Below are 27,990 nucleotides of genomic sequence, written 5' to 3'. Positions count from 1 at the left end.
AAATGCTTTGCTGTGTATCGATGGGCTACTGACTTGGGGCCTGAGTAAACTTGATAACTCCCATTGGTCAGGATGGAGAAATGGAGCAGAAAGTCATCACCATAGTGAAAATACAATGCATGCATCCTCAGTTATTACTTGATATTTTTCCTCCCACGTTAACAACCTGATGCACCTGTTGGACAAGAGGGGTGACAGGATGGAAATGCAACAACCAACATGGAAGTGTCTTCAGGGTATGATACTGAAGTGGATGATAATAGTGAGCGCTAATATTTTTAGTCACCTTTCCTAAATTAATTGAAATTTGTGCAGTATGCATGTAAAAATAAATGTGCATGGTATTTTTCTCTTTACATTTTGAACCTGATTTTCAAATTTGGGCATGCACAGTTGTTCACCAAACTGAATGCCCTGAACATGTGGGTTTGTTGGCTATGAAATATATAAGGCAAAGCTAAGAAATAATAATAATCTGTTTATAATTGTAGAATGAATTCTTTGACTTAAGTCAGTGTTGCAAAACTCATTTAAGTGACATTTAAGAAGTCAATTGTTACAACTCCCATATAGCTAATTAAAACTGTATCTGCAATGAATGGTGACAACTTTTCATTGAACAAGGCAACTTTTCTGGTTATCTTTTGGCAAGACTCAAATAGGGTTTCGATTTCAAAGCAATCAGAGGGATACTTTAATTAAAACTGTCTCATTAAGAGTTACTAGCTGTATAAGATCTACTAAGAGCTTGCTTGATGTACATTAATATTATTCTTGCCAGTTTGATGATGAAAGACAATGAAAGGGTGAATATAATTTATTTCTTATATAGCATTCTCAGCATAAAGTAGAATAAAACCTACTGTGAAAAAGGACTATAACAAGTTCTTAGACTCTATATCAAGATAATCTTGACATAGATGTTTAAGGTGGAGGAGTTGAACAGAGTTAAAGCTTTGTATATCAAATTTACTGTTTTTCCCTGTTAAATGCAAATTAAACGCTAGTATTTTGAGAGTAGATGTAAAAGATGGAAAAAATCAAGACACTGATCCATTTTATTCAAACCCACTTTTAATAGGCATCTTGTAGTTGACTGCTTGGACTTTTTGCAAACAATTTTTATAAGTAGGAGTGAAGTAGGATGCTTTAGAAAAATATTTAAGTTTGTAGGACCAACGTTTGTAAAATTGCAGTAAAATATTATATATTTTGGCAACCACAAGGAGTATTCTTTTTATTGGTAATAAATATTGATTCTCTGGATATTGCGATCATCAGTGTATTTTCAGGATTTACACTTAAGTTTTTAGCAGCATTCCCCAAGCAGAACATTGAGTTATGCAAAATCTTTTAAGTGTATCTTAACTTTTCACTGAATCCTTGTTCAGAGTAACCCTGTATTAAGAAGGCAGATGCTATTATTAAAGCCTTATGACATACATTTCAAGAAATATTTAAGGTTTAATGCAATATTCTTTATTTGAGCCTGTGTTCCACTGATATCAGTTGGACTTGTGACACAAATTATAACTATAGGATACATCCAGTAACTTAGGGTCAAATGTTTGCCGAATAGGTTGAATGATTAAAAATGAATTTTGGTGGAACAAGGGACTATTATGTTACAGAAGTATTTGTTGCTTACATTGATGAAACCATGTAATAATGTGTGTTTGGGGCTTGCATTTTATATAAATGCAGTAGTATTACTCCTAAACTCCGTTTAGGAAGGTATTATTATTGTTAATTTTACAGTCAAAACAATTCCTTATACACTATCTAAATGAATTTTCTTCATTTATATTCTCAGGGTGCATCTAGAAAGCATGCTTATCTTGGAATAAGCGATACAATTTGCAGTATACAAATTGAATAGCTTATTTTGAAATTTGGCAGTGTCTACTCAGCGCCAAATTTCAAAATAATATTTTGAAGATATCCTTTAACCCTCATGGAACAAGGTGTACAAAGATGACAGAATAGAGCTCCTGTTATTTCAAAATCTATTTCGAAATAACGGTCACGTGTAAAAGATGCAGAATAGTTATTTCTGGATACCTCCAGCATCCCGAAATAGCTCTGCTGTCTTGATGTACCCTCAAAGAGTAAGGATGGAAACTTTAAGCCAGACAGCTGAGTGGGAATTAAAGTCAATAATTATACTAATTTAAAATGAAAGTCCCATATAGAAAAATGTTTGATTTCTCCTTTATTAGCGTGTTAAAAGAAAACTGCCACATACTGCAAAGAGACTATTTTCAAAGAGGAATAAAGGAGTGAAAAATGTCTTAAATATCATAATAAAAATAAATAACAAAATAGTAGGAAGCTGCCATTTTGACAACTAGTTTTTGATTTCTTAAAATGCATTTCCCCCCAATGTACGTAATTTTTCATATAGTACATAAGTACGAGCATACTGGGTCAGACCAGAGGTCTACCTAGTCCAGTATCCTGTGGGCAGACGGGGGCCAATACCAGATGCCCCAGAGAGAGGAAACACAACAGGTAATCCTCACGTGATCCCTCCCCTGTCACCCATTTCTAGACAAACAGAGTCTAGGGATGCTATTCCTACCCATTCTGGCTAATAGCCATTGGTGGATCTAACCTCCATGAATCTTTCTAGCTCTTTTTTGAACCCTGTTAAGTTCCTAGTCTTTACCACATCCTCTGGTAAGGAGTTCCACAGATTGACTGTGCACTTCTTTTTGTTTGTGTTAAACCTGCTTCCTATTAATTTCATTTAGTGACCCCAATTCTTAGATTGTGGGAATAAGTAAATAACTTTTCCTTACTGACTTTTTCCACATCAGTCATGATTTTATAGCTCTCTATCATAGGCCCCTCTTAGTCTCCTCTTTTGTAATCTGAAAAATCCAAATCTTTTTAATCTCTTCATATGGGACTCGTTCCAAACCCTAATAATTTTTGTGTCCCTTTTCTGAACTTTTTCCAATGCCAATATAACTTTTTTGACATAAGGCAACCACATCTGTACGCAGTATTCAAGATGTTGGCATACCATGGTTTTATACAGAGGCAATAAGAGATTCTCTGTTTTTATTCTCTATTTCTTTTTATGGTTCCTAACATTCTATTTGTTTTCTTGACTGCCGCTGCACACCGAGTGGATGCTTTCAGAGAACTATCCCCAGTGACTCCAAGATCTCTCCCTTGAGTAGTTCTAGATAAAATTAGTCTCCATTGTATTATACATATTGTAAATTAGTCCCCATCATATTGTACTTCGTGCCTTTGAGAAGACAGAAATTTAGAGTATTAAAAAGCAAGAACCTTTCATTGTGGGTGTGGTTTTTTGTTTTGTTCTGTGTTTTAACTACAGTTTAACACTTTTATGGGTTACTAGTAAGACCTTCAAATATATAAACTATTGTTTGTTTTGTTTCCATAGTTGCATTAAAATCTTCCAACTATACAAGACCTGAGATAAATGGCATTCAGGACAACTGCAGAGCAAGTAAGCCTGGAGAAGGCATACATCTGCTAGAAGGAGAACTTTTGTTACAGGTATGTTCTTACTGTGGATATAATACTTGCTGAAGAAAGTTCTTCTGTTACCATTAATGAGTTAGCAGTTAACTGATGGGTTTTGGGAAGAGATTTCTTGTGGTCAGATTACTATGTAATTGTCCATTATGGGGTTTCATGGACCTTCCTCAGGAGCATTAGGAATGGGATATTGCACAGGATGAATCACTAGTCTGATCCAGCATAGCAAATACTATTTTCCTGCTGTCTGCCAATAGTCTTCCAATTTTTCCTCTCCCTTAATCTCTAGCAGACTATTTAAAACAAAAACGAACACAAATATAAACAAAACTATGCCTTGTATTGATAGAGGGTTAAAGTGATGGTCACCCATAATCCAGGTTGCATGCTGTTAACTTGGGAATTTAATTCAATGTTAAATTACTCTTTAAAAAGCACATTGTAGAGCAGTGGTGGGCAACCTCCGATGGTGTTCTATGTTTGGCTCATGAGACATTTTGTTTACTGTTGTCCACTCACAGGGTGGCCAGAATCCACAGGTTTCTCTCCATCATGGTGGATATCTTTGCCGCCTCTGCATATTCTCACATTGTCCTGCTGCTCATTAAAACCATTGCATACATCTCCAAGATCCTGTGATAGACCCCAGCTTCGTTGTCACCCATGGTCAAGCATAACGAGCTGTAATACTTTGTGCCATTCAAGGGATATGAACCTGATTCCATTGTGGAGGACACTGCTAACCAGGGTTTCCAAGGGCCTTTTCCCCCAAAATAGGGATGCTCAGAAACTTAATCCTATTGGAAGGTTTTAATCTATTTTTAGTGTGTGGGGGGGAGCAGTTTGCAGCACTGCATGTCAAACCAGCAGGTAGTTCCATAACTCTGTAGTGATGGTGAAATTTGCAGACCAGCTCCCCCTGTTGACTCCTGTGCCAAATTTTCAGGCCTGGTGAAAGAGCACAAGTTAGTGTCCCTAACTTCCTTTCAGGCTGCCATGGACAGTACTGATGTGCCAGTAGAGTCATGGCTACTGTGTTGGCTTTGATAATGGGTTCCTGGCTCCAGGTCTCTGTCCTCTTGTACGAGGTCCAGAAGACCATGCAGTACCTCCCATTCAAAGATATGACTCTGTTCTCTGAAAGGACAGACAAAAGATTCCATAGCCTGAAAGATTCCAGCCACTCTTAAATCCTTGGGCCTGCATGCTCCTGCCACACAGCAGAAACATTTGTGAGAAACATCTTTGGCCTCCATTATCCTTTCATTGGATTCAGGACACCGGTATGCCACCCTCGATTTGAAGGACGCTAACTTCTATATTGCAATAATCCTGTCCCATAGAAAATACCTCAGATTTCTGGTAGAAAAACTTTCAGTTCACAGTTGTCCTGTCAGCTGCACCTCTAGTAGTCACAAAGTGTGTGACAGTCATGTTACCTGTGCAAGAATGTGGTCAAGTACTAGTGTCCCTGTACCTGGATTACTGTTTCATCAGGGGTGGTTCCAGGACTCAGGTAAAGTTGCAAATTGCCTTCGTAAGAGCATCTTTGGATGAACTAGGACAGCTATTGAACAAGGGGCTATCAATGCTGTCCCCAGTTCAGAAAATAGTTTTTAGGGGTGGTACTGGACTCAACACAATCCAGGATGTTCTTCCCAAAGTGAGATTTCGAGCCCTGGGTGACATCATTTGAGGTCTCAGTCCCCCATCACCATAGCGTGGAACAGTCTGAAATGTCTGATGCTTGTACCTATGTATTGCAACATATCAGACTCAGACTAACTTTGTCCTTTTCTGTACTGACTAATGTCAGTGTATCAGTCAGCCTGAGACAGTTTTATATCAACAAAATCCTCAGGCTGTCGGACTTCTGTGTAGAGCAAATGATACACCTACAAACATTGGGCTACCCTTGGAGTGCAGAACAAGTTGTCAGTCCATCTCTTTAGGTTGTTCCATGGCCTTGAGTGCTCCCTTCGCACGGAGTTTGCAAACTGTCTTCCATTAGTGAGGATTTCCCCAGATAGTCTTGTTCACCGTGAGTTACAACAGGATGTGTCAGCTGTTTTGTTCCATTCAGTATCACAGACATAAGATACTCCTCAAGATAGAGGAGTCAGCGATGAGAGATCTCAAGACTGCTTTGGTTGGCTACACTTTTAATTTTACTCCGGGTTCTTTTCAACTCATACTGTCACTTACTACTCATCCAGGATTAGAATGGTAAATTTTTACACAACTCCATAAATGTGACAGGAATTTTTATTAAAAAAGTCCTCTGACATATAAGGTATTTGAGCCTTCAGAAAGGTAATTTAATGGACTATTTAACTGGGCTACATTAAAACCTTGCAATGGGAAGAACAAATTATAGTGGTAACTAAACCCTGAGTGGGAGAATTTATTGAATAAGTTGTACCCAGCACCACAAATGTGTGTATGTGGTGGATAATTCTTTTTAATACAGGTTGGACCTCACGAAACCAGGACTCTCTCATCCGACAACATCCACGGCCCAGCAGAACTACGGGTGTTCCTGACCAGCAAAAAGGGTTGGTGGCTCAGAGCCCAGCAGGGCTGGGGCCAGTGCTGGAACCTCTGCGATGCAGCAAGGGTCACCGCAGCCCCAGTAGCAGGGCAAGGGATGCAGCAGCCCGGATAGCAGTGCTGGGGCTGCAGACGTAGCAGATGTGGCAGCCCTGATAGCAGGGATAGGGCTGGGGCAGTCCGGGCTGCTGGGACCATAACAACACGGCAGTCTGTCAGGGAGGGAAGGTGATCTGAGGAGCCGGTAGCAGGAGACCACCTCTAGTCTGAAAAATTCTCTCATTCAGGACTGGGGGTCAGGTACTGAAGGTGCCAGACCAGAGAGATCCAACCTGTAAATTCTTTATCTTCAGTATGTAAACTGAATGAATTTTTATCGTTCATTTACTTTGTGATCCAGAAGTAACTAAATAATAATTTTTCACACTTAACAAGCTTTTTGAAATGTGCGTATTTGAGCACATTGTCAAATTCTAACTCTAAATGCAACTGTAATAATTAAATTGCATAACATACTTAGATCAGTCCCTTGAGCCAGCCTTTTGTTAAATCTTGACTAGAATCCATGGAAGTAAAACAGCACCTTTTAGATGAGCTGCCAAGTCACAAATGTTCTGTTTGCTATCACAACAATTGCCGTGAACCATATTGATCGTGAGCTTAGATAAATACCCTTTGCGTGACTTAAATAAGGAGTCACTTTGTCTACTTTTTCATAAAGGGGAAATGCTATAAAAACATTGTTTGCTTGCAGCGTCTGCTAGTAGAGAGGTTTTCAGCTACATATTTTATATCTTAATATATCTATAAAAAAGTTTTTCCTGAGGGACAACAGTGTGACATCACATCACTCTGGCATCCCACAGTCTTTCCCTCCCCTTTCCTCACTGGTGGCTGCCATGCCACCCTCCTTCCCTGTGCTTGGCAGCCAGGAGGAGAACATGAGGTGTACAAGGCTTCAGAGCAGCTACCCCAACTGCCAGTGGCCAAAAGGAGAGCACGAGTCATGTGAGGCCTCAGAGGGCCCTTCTTCCCCTTCTGGTGGCCAGAAGGAGAATTCAGGGCACACAAGGCCTCCGAGCAGCACCTTCCCCTCCCAGCAGCCGGGGGCAGAGTAGAGCTTGACACAGCCTCAGCTGGGGAAGGTTAAGATTAAGCCACAGCAGGGTGGGGTAGAAGAGAAAGGGCCTGGGCAGGCACAACTGGAGGAAGGAGGGAGAGGGGGGCTGGGCCAGGCGCGGCGAGGGAGGTTGGAGAGAGGGCCTGGGCTGGTGCAGCCGCAGCCCAGCCCTCACTGGTGGTGCAGGGGGGGAGAGCTTGGGGCCTGGAGAAGCCTTGGAGTGAGCCCCTTCTTCCCCACCCCGGAGGACAGGGGGAGAGAGCCTAGGTGGGAGGCCCCGGGGGACGGGACTGAGAAGCCAGGGCTGGTGTGACTGATGGCTGGGAGAGAGTCGGGCCTGCCTACCCCCACAGACAGGAGAGTTGGCAAGTGTAGTGAGCAGGGGGCATCACCCCCGAGTGATCTACAAAAAGGTTTTTTGATCATATAGGTCCTGGTGAGTGGCTTTCATCTTTATTTAAGACCTGTATGCCCTATTATATGTATGGTTTCATTTTGTACTGCACATTGGGAATTTATCTCTTAATTGTGCAAAAGGTTTGGGCTATCCACACTTTGTCAAAATTCCATTTGCACCACACATTTGTTGGGAGAATTGTGTTGTACCTAGATCTATATTGGTTTTATGCAGTTGCCCATTTCCATAGTATCTCAACATCATCAACAAAAAATCAATAGTAATAGAAAAGTTACTAGAGAACTTCATGGAGTCTCTTTGTATTTTTTACTTTTGGGAGTAAAACTAAGATAATGTGAGGGGTTTATTTTGTTATATGTTTGATTTTTAAGTCTCCATTACAGTAGTTGTGGTGTGGACAAGCTTATAAATCAGTAAAAGGTAATTTAAAAAATGTTTTGTATTTTTTATGCACTGTAAAATTGAGACTCTATTATGTAATCTGAGCTAACCTGCAATATTATCTTATTTCTGTTACTGGGGCATTTTATTTTTAATAAACATCAAGGACAAAATTCATACAGTGGACTTACTGTAGTGTTTTTTCGTCAATGTTGTTCCATCAGGAATTAATATGTAGACTATAAATATGAATAATATTTCAATTAAGTGTTTTGAAATTAATTTATATTTTCCATATATCTGTTTGGAGTATATGACTCATAGCACTCATGACAGGACCAAGCACCATCTAGAGGACACCTGACAAATGCTTGTCTAACCTGCTCTTAAAAATCCCCAGTGATAGAGGTTCCACAACCTCCCTAGACAATTTATTCCAGTGCTTAGCCACCCTGACAAGACTTTGTTTCTAATATCCAACCAAAACCTCCTTTGCTGCAATTTAAGGCCATTGCTTCTTGTCTTATCAGAAGTTAAGGAGAATAATTTTTCTCCATCTTCATTGTAACAAAGTTTTAGATACTTGAAAGTTACCGTGTCCCCTCTGTCCTCGCTTTTCCAAACTAAACAAACCTAATTCTTTCAATCTTCCCTCGTAAGTCATGTTTTTAGACCTTTCATCCTTTTTCTTGCTCTTCCTCTTCTCTGGAACTCCTACATCTTGTCTGAAATGTGATGCTCAGAACTGGACACAGTACTCTAGTAGAGGCCTAATAAGTGTAAAACAATGCAGAAGAATTACTTTTTAGGTCTTGGTTACAGCACTCCTGCTAATACATCCCAGAATGACAGAACAATGTTTATTTTTGTGTGTGTGTTGGGGAGGGGGAGGTTTGCAAGTGTGTCACTGATTCATATTTAGCCTTGTGGTCCTCTGACCTCTAGATCCTTTTTGCAGTACTCCTTCCAAGGTAGTCATCCCTCATGATTTGTAGAGATATGACTGTCTTGTGATTCATGATGTATGATAGGAGTGATCTATGGACAGAGTTAGAGGTGACCTCATTATCTTAATCCTGTATTTATGGACTTTTGAATATCTGAGGTTTGAAGATGTAACTTATGTTAATTTCCTTGCTTTCAGGATTTTATTTTCTTTTATAATAAGAATGGCCTATTTGTTTTCCACTCCTGAAATTATTTGATAAATATTTGTATCCTTAACTACAGTTCATTGCTGTAATGCCAAGTCATCTTAATTTATAAAAGTACATTCTCTGCATTATTGTTTTGTGCAATAATAAAAAGTTTGAGTTAGGAGTTAGGAGGTGGTGGTGGTGACGGTAGTGATAAGTGTTTGGAGAAAGATGGCTATTGCATGAAAAGTCTATATGCAAAAATGTGTAATTAAGTTTTTATGTAAGATCTTTGAGATTTCACTATGCAGAATTGCATAATGTTGTTAAATAAGGACTTATTTTTCTAACAGTGTGACTAGCAAATTTTTTCAAGTGGTACTTTGTTTAATGCAGTTCAGTTAAATTAAAGATGGAGGTACCAAACTAGCCAGTAGAGTTGTACAAACAATACTTAATCTGGAATTTTGTCTTTCAAGATAACAGATTTGATGTTTTTTTCTTTCCAGGCATTAAATGGCTTTGTACTGGTTGTTACAGCAGATGCTCTAGTCTTTTATGCCTCTTCAACCATCCAGGACTATTTGGGGTTCCAGCAAGTATGTAATTTTTTATTCTCTCTCTCACCCATCCCCACCCCAACAAATTTTATTGATTTCTAAAGGATTTTAATTAATTTTCTACAGCTTCAGAGCTCATATTTAGTATTTGATAATTTACATGGAAAATCTCATTTTTAGATATGTTGAGTTGGATTACTTTGGTACTGTACTTCTTCAGTATTAACTGACATAGTAGAAAAGAGGTCTTGTGCCAAGCAAAATAGGAATATAGTTTCTAGCATTGGATTAAGCAAGTCGGGGAACTTTCAAATTGTATGGGGATCTGTACTGGAACAAATCATGTGAAGTGCTGCACAATTCACTGTGTTGAGTGACACATAATTTACTATTCAGTTTTCTATTAAAATTACCTTTCTTATCAAATGAACTACATATGTTTCAGGATTGTTTAATTATGTATTGGGTAGGACTGTACAGGCAGTCCCCGAGTTACGCGGATCCGACTTATGGCGGATCCGCAGTTACGAACGGGGCCCTTCCTCTCCCTGGTCTCCAGCAGACCAGGGAGAGGAAGCGAAGCGGCGGAACACGCGGGCAGCGGACAGGGCTGTCGCCTGCCCACGCTCTCCGCGGCTTGGCTCTGCTCTGCCCCCCCCGCCCCCCTGGTCTGCAGACCGGGGGGGGGGAGGGGCAAAGCAGAGCAAAGCAGAGCCAAGCCGCGGAGCGCACGGTCAGCTGACAGCCCAGACGCGTCTGGGCTGTCAGCTGGCCGCGTGCTCCGCGGCTTGGCTCTGCTTTGCCCCCCGTCCCCCTGGTCTGGTCTGCAGACCAGGGGGACGGGGAGCAAAGCAGAGCAAAGCCACGGAGCCCGAGGGCAGCAGGACAGCCACGGCGCGTCTGGGCTGTCCCGCTGCCCCCGTGCTCCGCGGCTTTGCTCCGGACACCTGTGGTACAGCAGCTGGGGCACTGCCAGTTGGTCCCGTAGCGCTGCTCTGGGCGCTACTGGACCAACCAGGCAGCACCCCAGCTGCTCTGCCCCAGGCGTCCTGATTCAGCCACTGCTGGTCAGTTTCAGCAGCGGCTGAATCAGGACGCCTGGGGCAGAGCAGCTTGGGTGCTGCTGGGTTGGTCCAGTAGCGCCGAGGAGCGACGGCGCTACTGGACCACCCCAGCAGCACCCCAGCTGCTCTGCCCCAGGCGTCCCCAAGTCAGCCGCTGCTGAAACTGACCAGTGGCTGACTACAGGAAGCCCCTGCCCCGGGCTTCCTGGAATCAGCCTCTGATCAGTTTCAGCAGCAGCTGACTTGGGGATGCCTGGGGTTCTTAAGTTGAATCTGTATGTAAGTCAGAACTGGCGTCCAGATTCAGCCGCTGTTGAAACTGATCAGTTTCAGCAGCGGCTGAATCTGGACGCCAGTTCCGACTTACATACAGATTCAACTTAAGAACAAACCTACAGTCCCTATCTTGTACGTAACCCGGGGACTGCCTGTAAATCCCACCTAAGCAGCTAACTGGTTAAACATTATGTTTAACTGGTCAGCCACTTGAACAGGGTTGCTTGGCCAGGCCCACCATCTAATCGTTTAACCAGTGACATCCCTAGTATTGGATTAGCTTATTAATTTTTTTAGTTCCTTTGTGTTTCTTTTTCTTTAAATATAGTAGCTTTTTTGTAATTAACTCACTGTTGTAGGTGACAGAATTTAGTTTTTGTTTAATGGATAATATTAGTTAATATATAAGCTAAACAAATTGTGTTGTGCTGCCCAATAAAAAATATTCTGCTTAGTATAAAACGATTATATTGATATACTGAAGGTGCAGCTGTACTTAACCTCTTCACCACCTGGGATTAATACATATCTAAATCTTGCTGGGTGCTGATATATTTGCTAAATGGTGGTGTATGTAGTTGCTCTTAAAAGTAGGAAGAGATTGTTTTATGTTTGTCCTTTTAGACAGCTGATAAGTGACCTTTGGAATTTTAGTTTGAAATGCTCCAAACAAAATATATTTTTTCAAGATACTCACCTTTGATTTAAAAAAAAAAAACTGAAAAAAAAGAGTAGGTATGAAATGCACATTGTAACTGCAACATGTAAAGTTAAAACTAGCATTTAGATTTTTAAAATAGTATTTCTGGCAGTCTTTCTAGTAAATGTTGATTTTTTTTTTAAATAAAACATGGATAAAGCAAAGTAATTAATTTGAGCTAAACTGTTGCTTCTGCCGAAATATCTAGCTGATATGTCCTTGTTATTTAGATACAGTGCGTTTATATAATAGTTGATACCACAGAAAGGAAACATTTTTCTAAGAGTTCCAATAGAACAGAAATGTATCTTAATTTACTGATCCTGCTTTTGAAATTCTTTGCCTAGCTTTAAAAAGTTTTCCTTCAATCCTTTCAACCCCGATGCAGGAAGTTCTTAATTTTTGGCTCACGTCCAGTTCTTAAACACTATTACTGAAGATAAGGCAGTTTAATAATTAAAGATGTAAATGGACCTTAGATAGGGAAAGATTTCAGGCAAACAAAACCAACATTCATAGTTTATACTTAGATTTGTGAGTTCTTTGGGAACTTGTCTCCTAGCACAATTGTGCTCAAATCCTGATTGGCACTGTACTTGTTTTGCTCCTATATAAACTGGAGTTTGTGAAATAAAAATGAAATGGTTTTTTCTCCTATTTTTTTTAAAACACATAAAGCATTGTCATTTCTATATATGTCACACCTGTTATGTTTTCTTATTTTTACATTTCTGTTAGGCTGTCATGGTCATTGAAGAATGAAAAATAAAACCTTAAGTAATTAAGATTTGCCAAACTTCTGTAATAAAAAAACCCAGAATATAAAAAAGAAGGAATTCTATTCTAATACACAACACTGGATTCTTTTATGAGCTTTTGCAAATGATTTTGTAAAACTTCTTCTTAAATACAAACTGTTGTTGTTGTACCTCTAATGAGATGCATTATAATAGCTAGTTTAGCAACCAGTCATGTAATTAAAGTTAATAAGATGACTTTGGCACTGTCATCAGAGTGTCTTACTCCAACTTTTTCCTTTTTATGTGTAGTCTGATATTATACACCAGAGTGTATTTGAATTGATTCATACAGAAGATAGACCTGAGTTTCAGCGTCAGCTTCATTGGGCATTAAACCCTACAGATTCTGGACAGAGAATACAAGGTGAGAATGCACTCAGCTAGCTTACAATTGTCTTTGTATTCTAAATCATAAAGTCTCCTTTCAGATAACCATTTATAGCTGTTAACACGACACTTGCATAAACAAGATTTTAGTTTCACTTCAAATGAAAATTACAGGTAGAAATATTGTTTTGAAGTGTAACACTGAGAGGCAGAACCAAACCCCAGACCTCTGGAGCTTAGTGCATAAGTCTCTACAAATAGAGCTAATAGCCAGCAAGCACCTAGCTAAAGCTGTAGAGCAAACTTATTCTTTCTTGCTGTAAGCAGTTTAAGGGCTACTACATTGGGACAGTGAGCCACACCCAAGTAGGAGTGTGTTACCGAAGCATACATCCCAAAACTGGCACATCACTGCTCATTAATTTCATATGGTATGAAATAATTTGATGTCTAGTAGGATGGATATTATGTTTCTAAAAGGGGCCAAATGTGATTTTATTTCATAAAGATATATATATACTAACATAACCAATAAATTTGTCTAATCATCTTTGGCAGGAGGGAGAAAAGGTCATGAATGAAGTGGTGTTCCTTCCATGAAATTGCACATCCACTCCTGAGACTGAGCTTGGCATCAGATTTTCTAGCTCAGTCAAGACATCAAGGAAGTTATGTGACATACCTTTTCAGCACTTCTGGCCATTATCTGTGATGGCTGAAAAGGGTGCATTTGTCACATCTTAGCACTGGAAAAGTGCATTGGTGGCTGTGGAAGAGTAGCTTTTTCCCCCAGTTAATATATGAAGTTTCACTTGTGTACACAACCTCCTGGGTGGGAGCCGGAGAAAGAGCAAAAGGTAGTTGAAGAGACAAAAAGGATGGTTATTAAGACCAGAGACTATCCTGACTGGCCTCATGGGGTAGGTTGCCATTTTGATTTATTGAATGGAGACACAATTAGTGGTAGGGATGTGAAATCCAGTTTAATTGGTTAACCAATCATTGTTTAACTGGTTACCCAATTAAAGGGAGGGCGGTCAAGGGGGCCACTCCAGCCCTACTGGAGTGATGCCTCCTCTCCATGGGCAAGGGTTGCTCTCTCTGGCCAGTTGGAGCAACCCATGCCTTCAGTGGGACTGGGCCAGGCCAACCACAGACAGAGGCTGCTCTGGCCGCCCGGTTTGAGCTTGTGGGAGAAGGAAGCAGCCCCTACCTGCAGTGGGGGAGTCAGGCTAGTGCGGGGCTGCTTCCTTCTCCCACAAGCCAGTTTTGGACTGCAAGGCTCACAGCCCTCCATCTTCCACATCCTCCCTGCAGCAGGAAGCTGGCTCTGGGGGCTGGAGTGTGAATGCAGGCTCTCCACTATGTGGAGGGGAGGAGGCAAGCTCTGAGCATGCAGCCCACCTGCAAGTCGGTTGCAGACCACTAATGGTTCGCGGATCACATTTTGAGAACCATTGATCTGAGGCCTTGTCTACACTGTGACTTTATTGTATTCCGCTTTCTTGCTCAGGTGTGAAAAAATACTTCCTTTCTTCCCTCCCATCCCCCAGTGAGCATAGCAAGTTAAAGTATGTGTGTAAACAGGCTCCTAGCACTGTAAGATACTCTACCTTTGGAGGTGGTTTGCATAGAGCACTGGGACAGAGCGCAGTCCTAAGCTCACTGCTGCATTACAGCACTGCCACAGCTGTGCTTTCAACTTAGAAGTGTAGACAGAACCTTAGACTAAACTTTAATAGGGTTTTCATACTAATCTTCTTTTAGCAATGAAAATGGGCCTTCACCACTGAATCTGCATGACCGAGGGAAAGGCATTTTATATCTATAGAGGAGAAAAGATGTTTATTAGGTTGAAAATATTTTGAATAAGTGAAAGTATGTGGCCCAGGCTCCATCCTATTTATTACTGGATTTTTTCCACTTAGGATCCAGCAAAGAAGAAATAATCCATGTTATGGTAAATGTAGCTACATAAGGAAAGTTGATTTAAAATATTACCCTTTTCCATTTACCTTCAATATTAAATAAAGTAAATGTCACTAAGCTAGGTAGAAAAAGACTAAACATCCTTGGCCTATGTTCTTGACTCATTTAAAGCTCTGTGTGCTTCATGGTTGTTGGTGTACTTTGTACACAACAGTTAGCTTATGTTTGTGATTCAACTTGGTTTTTGTAGTGTTTATACCAGCCCTGGATCAATTTGCAGAATGAAGCTAAAAACATACTACAGTGAACTTGTCTTTTGATTCAGTGTTGGGACTTAATTTAGTAAACAGCTGTTTTCTGAAAGCATGTTTGTAGAGTGGTTTATTCTAGAATGAAAAAACATTCCAAGATTAAAAAGTTCTTTTAACAGGGCAGAGGAATTTATAAATAATGTCTGAAAAGATAGGATGTTAACTTAACTCAGCATCAAATTTCACTTGAATGACGAAAGTAATGCAAGAACAGAGCATGAATAAGCTGTTAAACTATTTTCATGCCAGATTACTTGTAAAATACAGCTTTTGTCATATTTTATTATTATAGTATTTTGTTTTTTATTTAATTCAGATCTATAACAAATGTTACCTTTTATGATGATTAGGACCCGAAGTATTAGTGAAACCATTTTCTATTTTAATTCACTTCTGTTTTTTAATACCCTCGTCTCATACACAGATATTTCTCTTGATTTATACTTTAAAAACCCACAAGATAAAACTTGTATGGACACTGAACAAATTTTTTCCCATTGTGAGGCCTGGTTAAAATTCAGGGTAGACTAAGAAGGAAGAGTTCATCCATTTACTGGACTTGTAAATCAGAAAATCTAACAAGTTCCTGATGTTAGAAACCACTAGTTTTCAGTCTAAAAGAAACACTTCAGAACACTTCAAATTAACGTGTAGTGTGTTAATCTGGATTATTAGCATGTTTTCTTGATTTAAAATAATTTCTTATGTGGAAAAATTGGAAACATTCCACATACCATTTTACTGATTTTACTTTTACTTTTTGTTTTGTTTTCATAGAGGGACATAGGCGGTATGGCAGTAAAGAAAACAGTATAAAATGAGTTTTACATAATGAAATATGTATCAAAATTGCAAATGTGTTCTGCTGTGGAGGGAACCTGCAGCTGAGTACCTGAGAACATACTATTCAGGTTACTCTATGTTGGTTTCAGTGAATTACCTGAATTGTTGGTTAGTTCATATTGCCATTTTTTGGAATTCAGTGGGGGGTTTTAACACCATGATTTCATGACCTTTTAGACCTCTGGATCTAAAAGAGCAGAGCCAATATGTACATTTGGGTCTTTTCTATTTCTAAGGAAGATTGAAAGTTTCTTCTAACATTCTTGGGTGCAGCTCTACTATGGATAGTTTAATATGCATTGTTGAACCATGTTTCATCCTCCCAAATTACTGAGAGAATGGTGCCATAGGTAATGTGCAATTCATTTTCTTTATTATGTTTAATTTACGAGAAGCAACAAATTAGATATTGCTTCTGATCTGGAATTAATGTTTTCTTTCATACCATCAAAAGGTGTGTGTCCTCAACTAACTTTGTGTAGTTTTTCATTGATACTTTTAATTATTGAATTTCTATTAAAATAAATGCCAAAACACATTTTTGTAGGTTTTATACACCTTATTCATTTATTTTAATCAAGCTGTTTGCATAACTCCAAAGCCACGCTGTAAATACTGCATAAGAGATTTTATAGTTCTTACTGTGTGGCAGTTTTATCGATTTCATTTACCTGCCTATGAATTATTTTGGTAGGTCAGTTTGTTGTTTGTACATCTATTACCTACAAAGAGTATTTCATTAACTAACATTGAACAGGGATAGTACAAAAGTTTCAGGGGTGTAACTGAGCTAGTCTGTAATTGGAAAAACTTAAACAACAACAAGTAGTCTAGCAGCACCTGTTAGTCTTTTAGGTGCTGCTAGACTAATCGTTGTTTTATAGGGATAGTAGTTATTGTACTACGTGTATCATAAAGCAAATCATGTATTCAGTTGTGCAGATTACTGTTGCAGTATTATTTGCATTATGTTTCTTAGACCTTAACAGTTGAAGTATAAAATAATGCCCACATGTCACTTCAACAGCAAAAAGTTATATTAAACTGCCAACACAATATCATTCTACTGCCACAGTTACAGTCCTAAAGTTGCTCACATATGCATCTAATGGGTAAAACTACACACTGATTTCATTATCAGCATTGCTCACAACAAATTTTACTGCTTTTGTAGTTTTTCTGCACCTCCTAGTTGGACATCACAGAATATGAATATGGGAATGTTTATTTAGAACTAAATTTTTAATAGGAGGTAGCATGCACAACTGAACAGAGTAGCTGAGCTGTGGCACTTTTCCTTTTGGAGAGCTTAATGCAATACTAGGCTTTAACAAGAAACGCTGTATAATTTTCAGAAGGATTCAGTGGAAATAGGTGCCTACTTCCCAAATAAAAATAAATGGAAGTTGGGTGCCAAACTTCCTTTGAAAATCCTGCAATGTGGATACACTCCACGGAGAACTTTAATTTTCCAAGACACTTTCAGGGTCTGAATCATAAACTTAGAAGGAGTAGGAAGTGTGTTAGACACAATTCTAGCATATGATGAACTGTTAAACATGATCCTATTAGGAGAACTGATATTAAACATTTCTAGTCGTGCAGTCCAATGTAGGGCTTGAGGATGTTTTCAATTTACATTGTTCATGTTCCGGTCATGACCTGAGATTTTGTTTATGGGACGGAAAATCATTTGTTATAGATAGCCTTCACTAGGTGTTTCTCTAAAAATAGTCTTTTCCTGCAGGAGATAATGGCTTTTCACAGCCAGCAACCTATTATAACCCAGAACAGCTTCCTCCAGAGAATTCTTCCTTTATGGAGAGAAATTTTATCTGTAGATTAAGATGCCTCCTGGATAATTCATCTGGGTTCTTGGTGAGTATATGATTATATAAAGACTTTCTCTTTAACCACCATGTATAAAACTAGACAATGGTGATAATGTTTATAGTAATTTACGAGTTAAGGTTTAGTAAAGCGCTAACCTACATGGATCAGCTTGATCTAGTAGACAGAGCCTAGTAGACTAACCTGAGTTCTATTCCTGGCTCAGCCTGATACCTTAATAATTCATTTCACATCTCTGTGTGCCTCAGTTTCCCTGTCTGTAAAATGAGAGTAAATATTTGTCATCTTCTGTGAAGAGATGTGTGATTTATGAATGAAAAGCATTACATAACAGATCATTTCTGTTACTTGCAGTGGTAAAGGATATGTTAATAGTCAGTAGTCATATTGTCCCTTTGTATTTGATCAGTAATCCTGTGCTAAATGTTTTAGTGATGTATCTTTTAACTGAATATGCTAGTGGTAATGTTGGCTTCCTGCTGCTTACAGAGCTGCTTCTTAATTGACTTGAAACGGTTTAGTTGATCTTGCCATGGTGTCTTTTATAATAATGAACAGATACAAGTTACGTGTCTAGAAATAAAAAGGTTCTCTGAATGCGTCTCTGCTTAGATTGAGTTCAAAACGATGTCGTTATTATTTACTAGCGATCTGTTTTACACCAAGTTTTCTGTATTTGTTTTTTGTGCTTTGCTTATGGGATAATACATTTCTAAATAACAGTCACTGAGGCTACATCTAGACTTCATTCCTCTGTCTGTAGAGGGATGCAGATTAGGCTTCTCGAAATTGCTAATGAAGCAGGGATTTTAATATTTCTATCCCTGCTTCATTAGCAATTTTGACGTGCCTAATCTACATCTCTCTGTCAACAGAAAGGTGTAGTTTAGACACAGCCTAAGTGTAGCAACATACTCTCAGTCTTAATATTTAAATATTTATTAAGGTGTAAAACATGAATTTGACGAAGTGCCATTTTTCAGAGAATCACAGAATCTTAGAACTGGAAGGGACCTCAGGAGGTCATCGAGTCCAGTCCTCTACCCTCATGGCAGGACCTCTCTGACAGGTGTCTGTCTAACCTGCTCTTAAATATCTCCAGTGATGGAGATTCTACAACCCCCCTACACAATTGATTCCAGTGTTTAACTACCCTAACAGTTAGGAAGTTTTTCCTAATGTCCAGTCTAAACCTCCTTGCGCTGCAATTTAAGTCCATTGCTTCTGTCCTATTCTCAGAAGCTAAGGAGAACATTTTTTTCTCCTTCCTCCTTTAGGGTATGTCTACACTAGAAAGTTAGTTCGAACTAACGGACGTTAGTTCGAACTAACTTTCCTATGCGCTACACTAGCGCTCCGCTAGTTCGAATTTGAATCGAACTAGCGGAGCGCTTAGTTCGAACTAGGTAAACCTCATTTTACGAGGACTAACGCCTAGTTCGAACTAGCTAGTTCGAACTAAGGGCTGTGTAGCCCTTTAGTTCGAACTAGTGGGAGGCTAGCCCTCCCCAGGTTTCCCTGGTGGCCACTCTGGCCAACACCAGGGAAACTCTATGCCCCCCTCCCGGCCCCGGACCCCTTAAAGGGGCACGGGCTGGCTACGGTGCCCGTGCCAGGTGCAAGCCTGCCAGCACCCAGCTAGCAGACCCTGCACCTGGCACGGCACAGAGCCACCCACCCGATGCCCCCCAGCCCACCCCCTCTTGCCGGGACCAGGCTGGCGGCTCCCGGGAGCTTGCCCTGGACCGCAAGAGGCGGGCACCTTCCTGGGCTAGTGCGGACATCATGGACCTCGTCCACGATCTCCGCACTAGGCACAGGAAAGTGGCCGTCTAGGGCAGGAGAGCTGCCAGCCTGGCCACCCAGGACCAGGTGTGAATGAAAATCAAGGGGGTCCACTGAGACCCCCGACACTGAGCCCTGAGCTTACAATGGCCATACTGGGTCAGACCAAAGGTCCATCTAGCCCAGTAGCCTGTCTGCCCACAGCGGCCAACCCTAGGGACCCTGGAGGGGATGGACCGAAGACAATGACCAAGCCATTTGTCTCGTGCCATCCCTCTCCAGCCTTCCACAAACTTTGGGCAGGGACACCACTCCTACCCTCTGGCTAATAGGACTCCATGGACCCAACCTCCATGACTTGATCTCACTTCCCTTTAAACTCTGTTCTAGTTCTAGCCTTCACAGCCTCCTGCAGCAAGGAGTTCCACAGGTTAACTATTTGCTTTGTCAAGAACAACTTTCTCTTACTAGTTTCAAGCCTGCTACCCATTCCTTTCCTTTGGTGTCCTCTAGTCCTTCTTTATGGGAACTCAGGAAGAACTTTTCTGAATGCACCCTCTCCACCCAACCCCTGCTTTTACAGACCTCTATCCTGTCCCCCCTCCGTCTCCTCTTTTCTAAGCTGAACAGTCCCAGTCTCTGTAGCCTCTCTTCATCTGGGACCTGTTCCCAACCCCTGATCATGTTAGTTGCCCTCCCCTCTCCCAGCCTTTCTCTTCCCCTCTCCCACCTCCTTTTCCCAGTCTCCCCCAGTTTTTTTCAATAAAGACAGAGTCAATGTTGGAAGAAACGTTATCTTTATTTTGTACATCAAGAAGAAGGGGGGCTAGGGAAGGGCAAGTGGAAGGAGGTGAGGGAGGAATGGGGTACGAGCCCCCGATGGGGAGGACTGGGCTGGCTCTGCGGGCTTCTGGGGGTGGAAGCTCTCCTGCAGCCCCCCAATTACTCCCTCTCCCCAGATGGCAGCCTGCGGCAAGTGCAGCCGGGCTGATGGCCGAGTGGTGTGATGTGCCCAGTGTGGGCACTCAGGGCACTCCAAGCCAGAACTTCTTTGCAAGCGGGGCACCCCTTAGAACTGTGTGTCCGGGGTGGGGGTCGGGACCCTTTAAGCGCAGCCCTCGGCTAGCCTGAGACAGTATCTCCATGCTCTAAGTCCTCCTTTTATGCCCTGCCGGCACTGCTTCCGGCCATCATTAAGCCCTGTTCAGAGTCCACTCAATGTGGACTTACTAGTTCGAACTAGCAAAACGCTAGTTCGAACTAGTTTTTAGTTCTAGATGCGTTAGTTCGAACTAGCTTAGTTCGAATTAACTAATTCGAACTAAGTTAGTTCGAACTAGCGCTGTAGTGTAGACGTACCCTTAGATACTAGAAAATAAAATAAGATTTGATTAATAAATCAATCTTTCTATACTACAATCACTATATTTTTCCCTCCTCTGAAGGCCATGAATTTTCAAGGGCGATTAAAGTTTCTTCATGGACAGAACAAGAAAGGGAAGGATGGCTCTCCTGTCTCTCCTCAGCTGGCTCTATTTACAGTGGCTACCCCTTTGCAGCCTCCTTCAATCCTTGAGATACGAACCAAAAACTTCATTTTCAGAACTAAGCACAAGCTGGACTTCACACCTGTAGGATGTGATGCAAAGTAGGTACAAGATTGTCTGTATAGCTTATTACATTTCCGTGTACCCTTGCAGCCAAAATAGGTCACTGTACCTTTAAAGTTTCAGTGGGTATTTTAAGGTGAGCACTGGAGTATGTGATTGGAGAGGTAAGTAATATTTTGTCATTAGCTTTTTCTCTTCTGTTTCTGAAAGGTATCAAGCACTTGTAGGTAGAAAGGATACTGTCTAGGGATATCCTCTTCAGAAACTCTTTGATAAGGTCCATCTCCTGATCAAAAACAAAAAATTGCTCTTCAGAAGTATCTTTATGAATTAGAGATAAAAGTAGCCCGGGTAGAGGATTATTTAGAATAGGGCTACTCAACACATGGTCCATGGGCTACATGCAACCCTCAGCCCGTTAGTTTGCAGCTCACAGGTTGGAGCCAAAACAAAAAAGTAGTCAATATAATGGTCTTATGTTGATATGCGTTTTAGTAGTTAAATTCCTGGACTAGCATCACTCATTAAAGGTGCTGTCAGATGTGTGGAAATTAGGTAAATATTGCATTTTATTAATATTAGTAGAACTGACTTAAGTGGGGCCTACATGTTGTATAATCTTGCCTTAATATTTGTATTCATACCTGTCGCTATTTGAAGATATATGCGACCACACTTAAGTTATAGCCTCCGGCATGTGCTGTAAGTATCATTATGGCCCCCGGGGCTTCCAAAGTTGAGTAGCTCTGATTTCGAATATTTTCCATTGAAGTGGATGAAGTTCACCCAAGTCAAAGCATCTTTCTCACCACTTCTTCCTCCACGACAGTATGCTACCTTTTCAATTCAAATAGATGTAATCTACAATGAAAACATGATTTGTTGCAAATTAGCTATAAATGAAACAATGATACAGAAATTAACTACTTGAAATAACCATTTTGCACAGTGTTTTTAACTGATTTGAAAGCATTTTTTCTTCATTTAAAAAAAATAAAAACAATATAAAAAAAATATTATATTGCTAGATCAGTGTACCACAACCATGCCCAATCATGGCAAAAAGTCCACTAAGTTGATTCCTATTACAAGATAAAGTCTTCTTGTCTTTCCTGAGTTTTTCCCTTCTCCCTCCCTTTCTGAAGTCAGATTTTCAGTGTTCTCAGAGCTCTAAATCTTCCCTTCCATTTATGATTGGGGAGCCCTGGTCAGATTCCTGTGGAACCATGCTGCACAATGTACAGCCAGCTTATCATCCACTCTTTCCATCAGTATTTGAGTATATACCTTTCCCATGTTCCCCCCCAAAACTAATAATCCCAACAAAGAAAAGTTTGTAAATAAAGAGAAGTAAAATTCACTAGCGTAATGTTGCTATCTTCATCTCTTCCTCTTTCCATTTTTGTTCATTTATTTATTATATTGTTTACCTTCCCCTCCCATTTTTTCTTGTCTTTTTTTATTCACAAACCATGTATTCTGTATTTTGTCTATTGTTTCTTTTCCCTTTTCTCGCCTCTTCCTTTTTTTATCCACGTCTTTCCTTTTCTTTCTACTGCATCTTCCTTGTTTGTCTTCCATTTGCACTTTTTATACCTTCCTCTCAGTGGAAGGAAAGAATGGAATGTTTCACTGTGTAACTCTCTGGGAAGTACCCCCAGCTCCTTCAGAATTCCTATCTCATCTATGGAACCACTGCCAGCACAACTCTATGTTTTCTTTACTATATGTGGTGTTTGTGTCCACTTCCACACTGAGCAGTTCAAGTGAGTGGTAGCTGGCATGAAATGCAGGAGATGGAAGAGATGTTTAATAACTGGAGGAAGGAAGTATTTGAAATACTATTTTAAGAGAAGGGGGTTTGAGACAGCATGGGCTTCAAGACACCATGGGCTTCTGTGGTGCAGAACTGGAGTACTCAGTGCCAGCCTCCTTTTACTCACCCTGAGTCTATGGGAGGCATGTCATCAAGAACCACTTAATGTACAATGAAGATTCCCAGACTCTTCAGTAACAAGTGACATATTCTTGGATTCACCCATTGACTAGAATAGATGTAGAAAATTGTCCAAACTAGTAGAAATGTTAAAGGAAATATTTAATGCCTTAAGTATGCACCTACCAGTAAAATGTGACCTGATCTGTGCAAAAAAAAAAAAGAGCCAGCCAGCCAAGCAGATTAGGTGCCCTATTCAGTACAGGCAGTCGGATCCGCACTTACGAACGGATTGCTACCTGCGAGCTCCGGGGCAAGAAAGCCCCGTTCGTAAGCTGCTCCGGTGCCCCTGGTCTGCTGGAGACCGTCTCCAGCAGACCAGGGGCACTGGGCGGGTTCCCGCACTTCTGAGGCTTTGCTCTGGCAAAGCCTCAGAGGCGCGGGACCCCCCCCGCGGCTGCGGCTTCAGTCCCGGTGCCTGTGGTCTGCTGGGGACTGTCCCCAGCAGACCACAGGCACCGGGACTGAAGCGGCAGCAGGGGCGGTTCCCCGCGCCTCTGAGGCTTTGCCAGAGCAAAGCCTCAGAGGCGCGGCACCCCGCTGCCGCTGCGGCTCTGCTCCCCGTGTCCCTGGTCTGCTGGGGGTGGGGCGCAGCTAGTGTGCCCCCCCCCCCCCCCCCAGCAGACCAGGCTTTTGTTTTGGACCCTGGGGCAGAGCAGCTGGGGCGCTGCCGATTGGTCCTGCAGCGCCGCTCTGGGCACTACTGGACCAACCCGGCAGCACCCCAGCTGCTCTGCCCCAGGTCCTGATTCAGCCGCTGCTGGTCAGTTTCAGCAGTGGCTGAATCAGGACGCCTGGGGCAGAGCAGATGGGGTGCTGCTGGGTTGGTCCAGTAGCACCGAGGAGCGGCGCTACTGGAGCAACCCAGCAGCACCCCAACTGCTCTGCCCCAGGCGTCCCCAAGTCAGCTTCTGCTGAAACTGACCAGCGCTGATTACAGGAAGCCGGAGGCAGAGTTGCTCTGCCCCAGGCTTCCTGGAATCAGCTGCTGATCAGTTTCAGCAGCAGCTGACTTGGGGACGCCTGGGGTTCTTAAGTTGATTCTGTATGTAAGTCAGAACTGGCGGTCAGTTTCAGCAGCGGCTGAATCTGGACGCCAGTTCCGACTTACATACAGATTCAACTTAAGAACAAACCTACAGTCCCTATCTTGTACGTAACCCGGGGACTGCCTGTAAATGGTTGCTGCTGCATGCCCAGTAATTCTGAAAATTGCCCGCTTATTTGGTGGTACATAACAGAATACAGAATTAGGAGACTAACTTTTTAAATATCTATTTTTGGACTTCCTAGTCTTAATATTCCAGTTCACTTTGTGGGCACATTTCTGAAGTCAGCTTAGATACATAATAAAGGCCTATGGGCTCATGATGACTTGGCAGACTTTTTAGGAATTGTATAAAATCTTGTGAATACTGACAGAATTCTCTGCTGTAACAGAAATGTTTAGTCCAGATTTATTAGCTTCTGTGTCTGTACTGCAAATAGATATACCAGCAGTGCTTCAATTTGTTTGCCTTTTTATCTTACAGAGGAAAGATTGTACTGGGATACACTGAAACAGAGCTGCGTATGAGAGGAACAGGATATCAGTTTATTCATGCAGCTGACATGCTTTATTGTGCTGAAAATCATGTCCGAAGTAAGTGTAATTTGCCTTCTGTGAGACGGGTTGCTAAAATAAAGCAAAGAATACGTTTGCACTAAAGAATGTTATGAAATACTACCAACATTAATCTACTCGTTAACAAAATAAACACTCTTCTTTGTATACGCACTTCTGCAGTATATAAGAGTTTATATGGCAAATGGAAATATTTAATATTCATATTTGGACTCATTATTTTATTTAATTTTCCCACTTCTTATGTCCAGCTGTTCATAATTCCTGTTCCCCACAGATAAACTGCTGCTATTTCACCAACTCTCTTAGGCAGATGGACTACTTTTAAGATCGTTTCCTGTAATAGGCTAAATTGAGAGCTTTCTGTTATCTACAGGCATTTTCTCTCTTACTCAGAGAGAATGTGTAATAATTCATGATATCCCCTTAGACATCTGTAGTAAATCACCTAAACCCTGTTCATCGATCATTTGTATTGCGAACTGGTTTGCTATCTCCCACTCTTTATCCCAGAAAGGTGACTGGGACTGGAAATGGTGGTGGTGAAGGGAAAATTATCTAAAACATTGCAGAATCTCAAAATATTTGGTATTTAAAATGGGAGAGGTCAAAGGAAAAGGTGGAGCTATGTGTATTAAATGCATCCTTATAAAATAGATTTTTAGGGGCTCTTTCAAACTTTTACTTTTTTATTTTGCAGTTTGGTACGTGTCTAGGAATGCATGTGTTTCACTAGTGTGTGTACCGTAAGAGTGATGGTTGGATTGCAAGACGAAGCAGTGAAAAGAATATGTATTTGAAATACTCATTGTTTCACCCCAGGGATTGGCAACCTTTCAGAAGTGGCATGCCAAGATTAATTTATTCACTTCTATTTACAGATCTGCATGCCGGGGGAGGCGGGGCAGGGACAGACTGAGTACGGTGACCATATTTTCTGAACCAGCTGCACTTAGGGAGAATGTTTAATTTAAATTATTAAATAGATTAAGTGTTTTAACGTTCTCCTGTTATTTAAAAAGTTTGATAAACTAAAGTAAAATATTAATTTATGTCCAACACAAAAGATTTCAATGTTTTCTTTCTTTATGGCAGCGGTGGGATCCTTTTTTGGGTTGGTGCCACTGGCCCACAGAAAAATCAGTTGGGGACCACACAAGTGAGAAGCAAAAGAATGCCTCCAAAAAACCACAACCCTCACTGATGGGGGGCCCCCAACTGAGACACCTCACTTCTCTGGTGCTCCAGCCTCACAGGATGAGGGGAAGGGACAGGGAGGACTGAGGTTCAAGGTTTCCCATAGGCTAGATTTACTTTTCTGAGGTTCCAGAGTTAGTGGATTTCGTGGACCCCCTTATGCTCTGGGGTAGGAGGTCAGTGTGCGAGACAGAGCTGCCAGCGAGTGGGGTAGGGATGGGGTGCAGGATCTGGGAGGGAGGCGGGGTGCAGAAAAGGGAGAGGTTACAAGGTCTGAGTGGGAGGTACGGTGCAGGAGCAGGTTGGGAGTAGGGTGTCTGGCCAGGTGGAAGGAGCAGGAGCAAAGAGGGTGCAGTTTGTAACCAGGAAGGACAGTGCAGGAGAGCAGGATTGGGGGTAGGGTGTCTGGCAGCGAGGGAGGATGCAAAAGCAAGGGAGGGTGTTGGAGCAAGCTGGCGGTGTGGGATCTTGGCAGAGAGAGGGGAGTGAGTAAGAGCGATTGGGCTGTGAAGGTCTGGGCATGAGGGGGGACACTTCAGCTGACTTCATGTCCCCTTGCAGTGTGGAAAGCCTTACAAGTCACTGTGTAGGCATTCCCCCAGCAGGGTGAGAAGGGGGAGGGAGCTCAGCCCCTCCCCCCCAGATGCAGTGGGAAGCCTGGGGCGGGACGGGATGGGACACAATGCACAGTGGTGGGGCAGATGCAGGGGGAAGGGGGAGGGCTCTCCAGGACTCGAAAAATGCTTTGGACTCTGGAAACTGTGTGCCACCAGAAGCCACCAGAAGCCACCCTGGCTGCCCGCCATCAAAGCACCCAGAGCACCTATGTTCTTGGGGGGGCGGGAGGCCACTGCTGTTGTGCCACGCTATCATGAGCCTGATCCAGTCAGGGGAATGGAAATGGCAATGCACAGAGCCAGGAGGTCTAGCGTTCCCTGCATGCTGGATCGGGTGGGGAGGCTCACATGCCAGTGAAATCGTACGCCACTTAGGGCATGCCTGCTGTAGGTTGCCAACCCCCTTTTCATCGTATTAGAAACGTAAAGCAACTAAATAGTACCCAGCCTAGGTTCAAACAAATGCCTTGCCTTGTGTGTGGTATTTATTTTTCATTTTATTTTGTGTTTGCGGTTGCCTGTCTGCTGGAACATTCAAATTAGGGTTTTGTCATTTATGTGCCATTGTATTTAGTAGTCTCTGCTATAAAGGAACTAATGGCCCACAGTGCCTTTTGGGGGGTGGGGGTGTACTGAATTGTTGCAATGCCTGGATAACTCACAGTGGAATGTCGCATTGGCATTCAAGCCTCTACTTACTACCCAGGCAAATTGGACTTGATTGTGTAAGGCAGGGCTTCTCAAATTTCATTGCATCTTGATCACCTGCTGACAACAGAAACTCCCAGGGAGGAGGAGACATTCATTTTGTTTTTTATTATTTTACTAGCAGGGTCCAAATGGGTTTGGTTATTGCAGGTCAATAAGTTTATTGTGAACATAATTCTGTATATGAAAATATATCAGTAAGTGCTTCCCTTTATACTACTAGTTAATTTAAGTCTTAAATGGCTTTTCAAGTGAAATTATTTTATCACATACCAAGTTTTCTTCTTTATTTTTTAAATAGAAAAAGATTAAGCAGTATGTGATTCTGCTTTTTAATTCTAGTGATAAAGACTGGAGAGAGTGGCATGACTGTGTTTAGACTTCTTACCAAAGAAAATCGCTGGGCCTGGCTTCAAGCAAATGCACGCCTGATCTACAAAAATGGAAGACCTGATTTTATCATTGCAACACAGAGACCTCTTACGTAAGTCGTTGTTACAGATGACAGCTTAGCTTGAACCCCCAGTCCACCATCTGATTTACTGATTTTATTTGAGATGCAGGGAGTTGGGTTATTTGTTTTTGTTTTGGAATGTTCTCTACCTGCTGCAGAGAGAGCTTTCCTTTTTCTAAAGAGTTAAAATTGCCAGTCTTACAATAATTCCCTCTGT

The 27,990-nt window shown here is 41.6% G+C and overlaps 1 protein-coding gene across 1 annotated transcript in view; it reads left to right on the top strand.

Annotated features, from left to right (window-relative positions):
• AHR (aryl hydrocarbon receptor) overlaps window positions 1–27,990 on the top strand; it is a 103,803-nt gene that overhangs the window by 61,348 nt on the left and 14,465 nt on the right. Inside the window, exons 3-9 of the mRNA XM_075922259.1 lie at window positions 3,419–3,534; window positions 9,631–9,720; window positions 12,771–12,885; window positions 17,679–17,809; window positions 21,013–21,215; window positions 24,706–24,815; window positions 27,662–27,803. Coding sequence (XP_075778374.1) covers window positions 3,419–3,534; window positions 9,631–9,720; window positions 12,771–12,885; window positions 17,679–17,809; window positions 21,013–21,215; window positions 24,706–24,815; window positions 27,662–27,803 — 907 coding nt within the window. The remainder of the gene's footprint in view (window positions 1–3,418; window positions 3,535–9,630; window positions 9,721–12,770; window positions 12,886–17,678; window positions 17,810–21,012; window positions 21,216–24,705; window positions 24,816–27,661; window positions 27,804–27,990) is intronic.

The sequence above is a fragment of the Pelodiscus sinensis genome, chromosome 2, assembly GCF_049634645.1.
Source record: "Pelodiscus sinensis isolate JC-2024 chromosome 2, ASM4963464v1, whole genome shotgun sequence".
In the NCBI taxonomy this organism is placed as follows: Eukaryota; Metazoa; Chordata; order Testudines; family Trionychidae; genus Pelodiscus; species Pelodiscus sinensis.
This window is presented reverse-complemented; position numbering and strand designations above follow the sequence as displayed.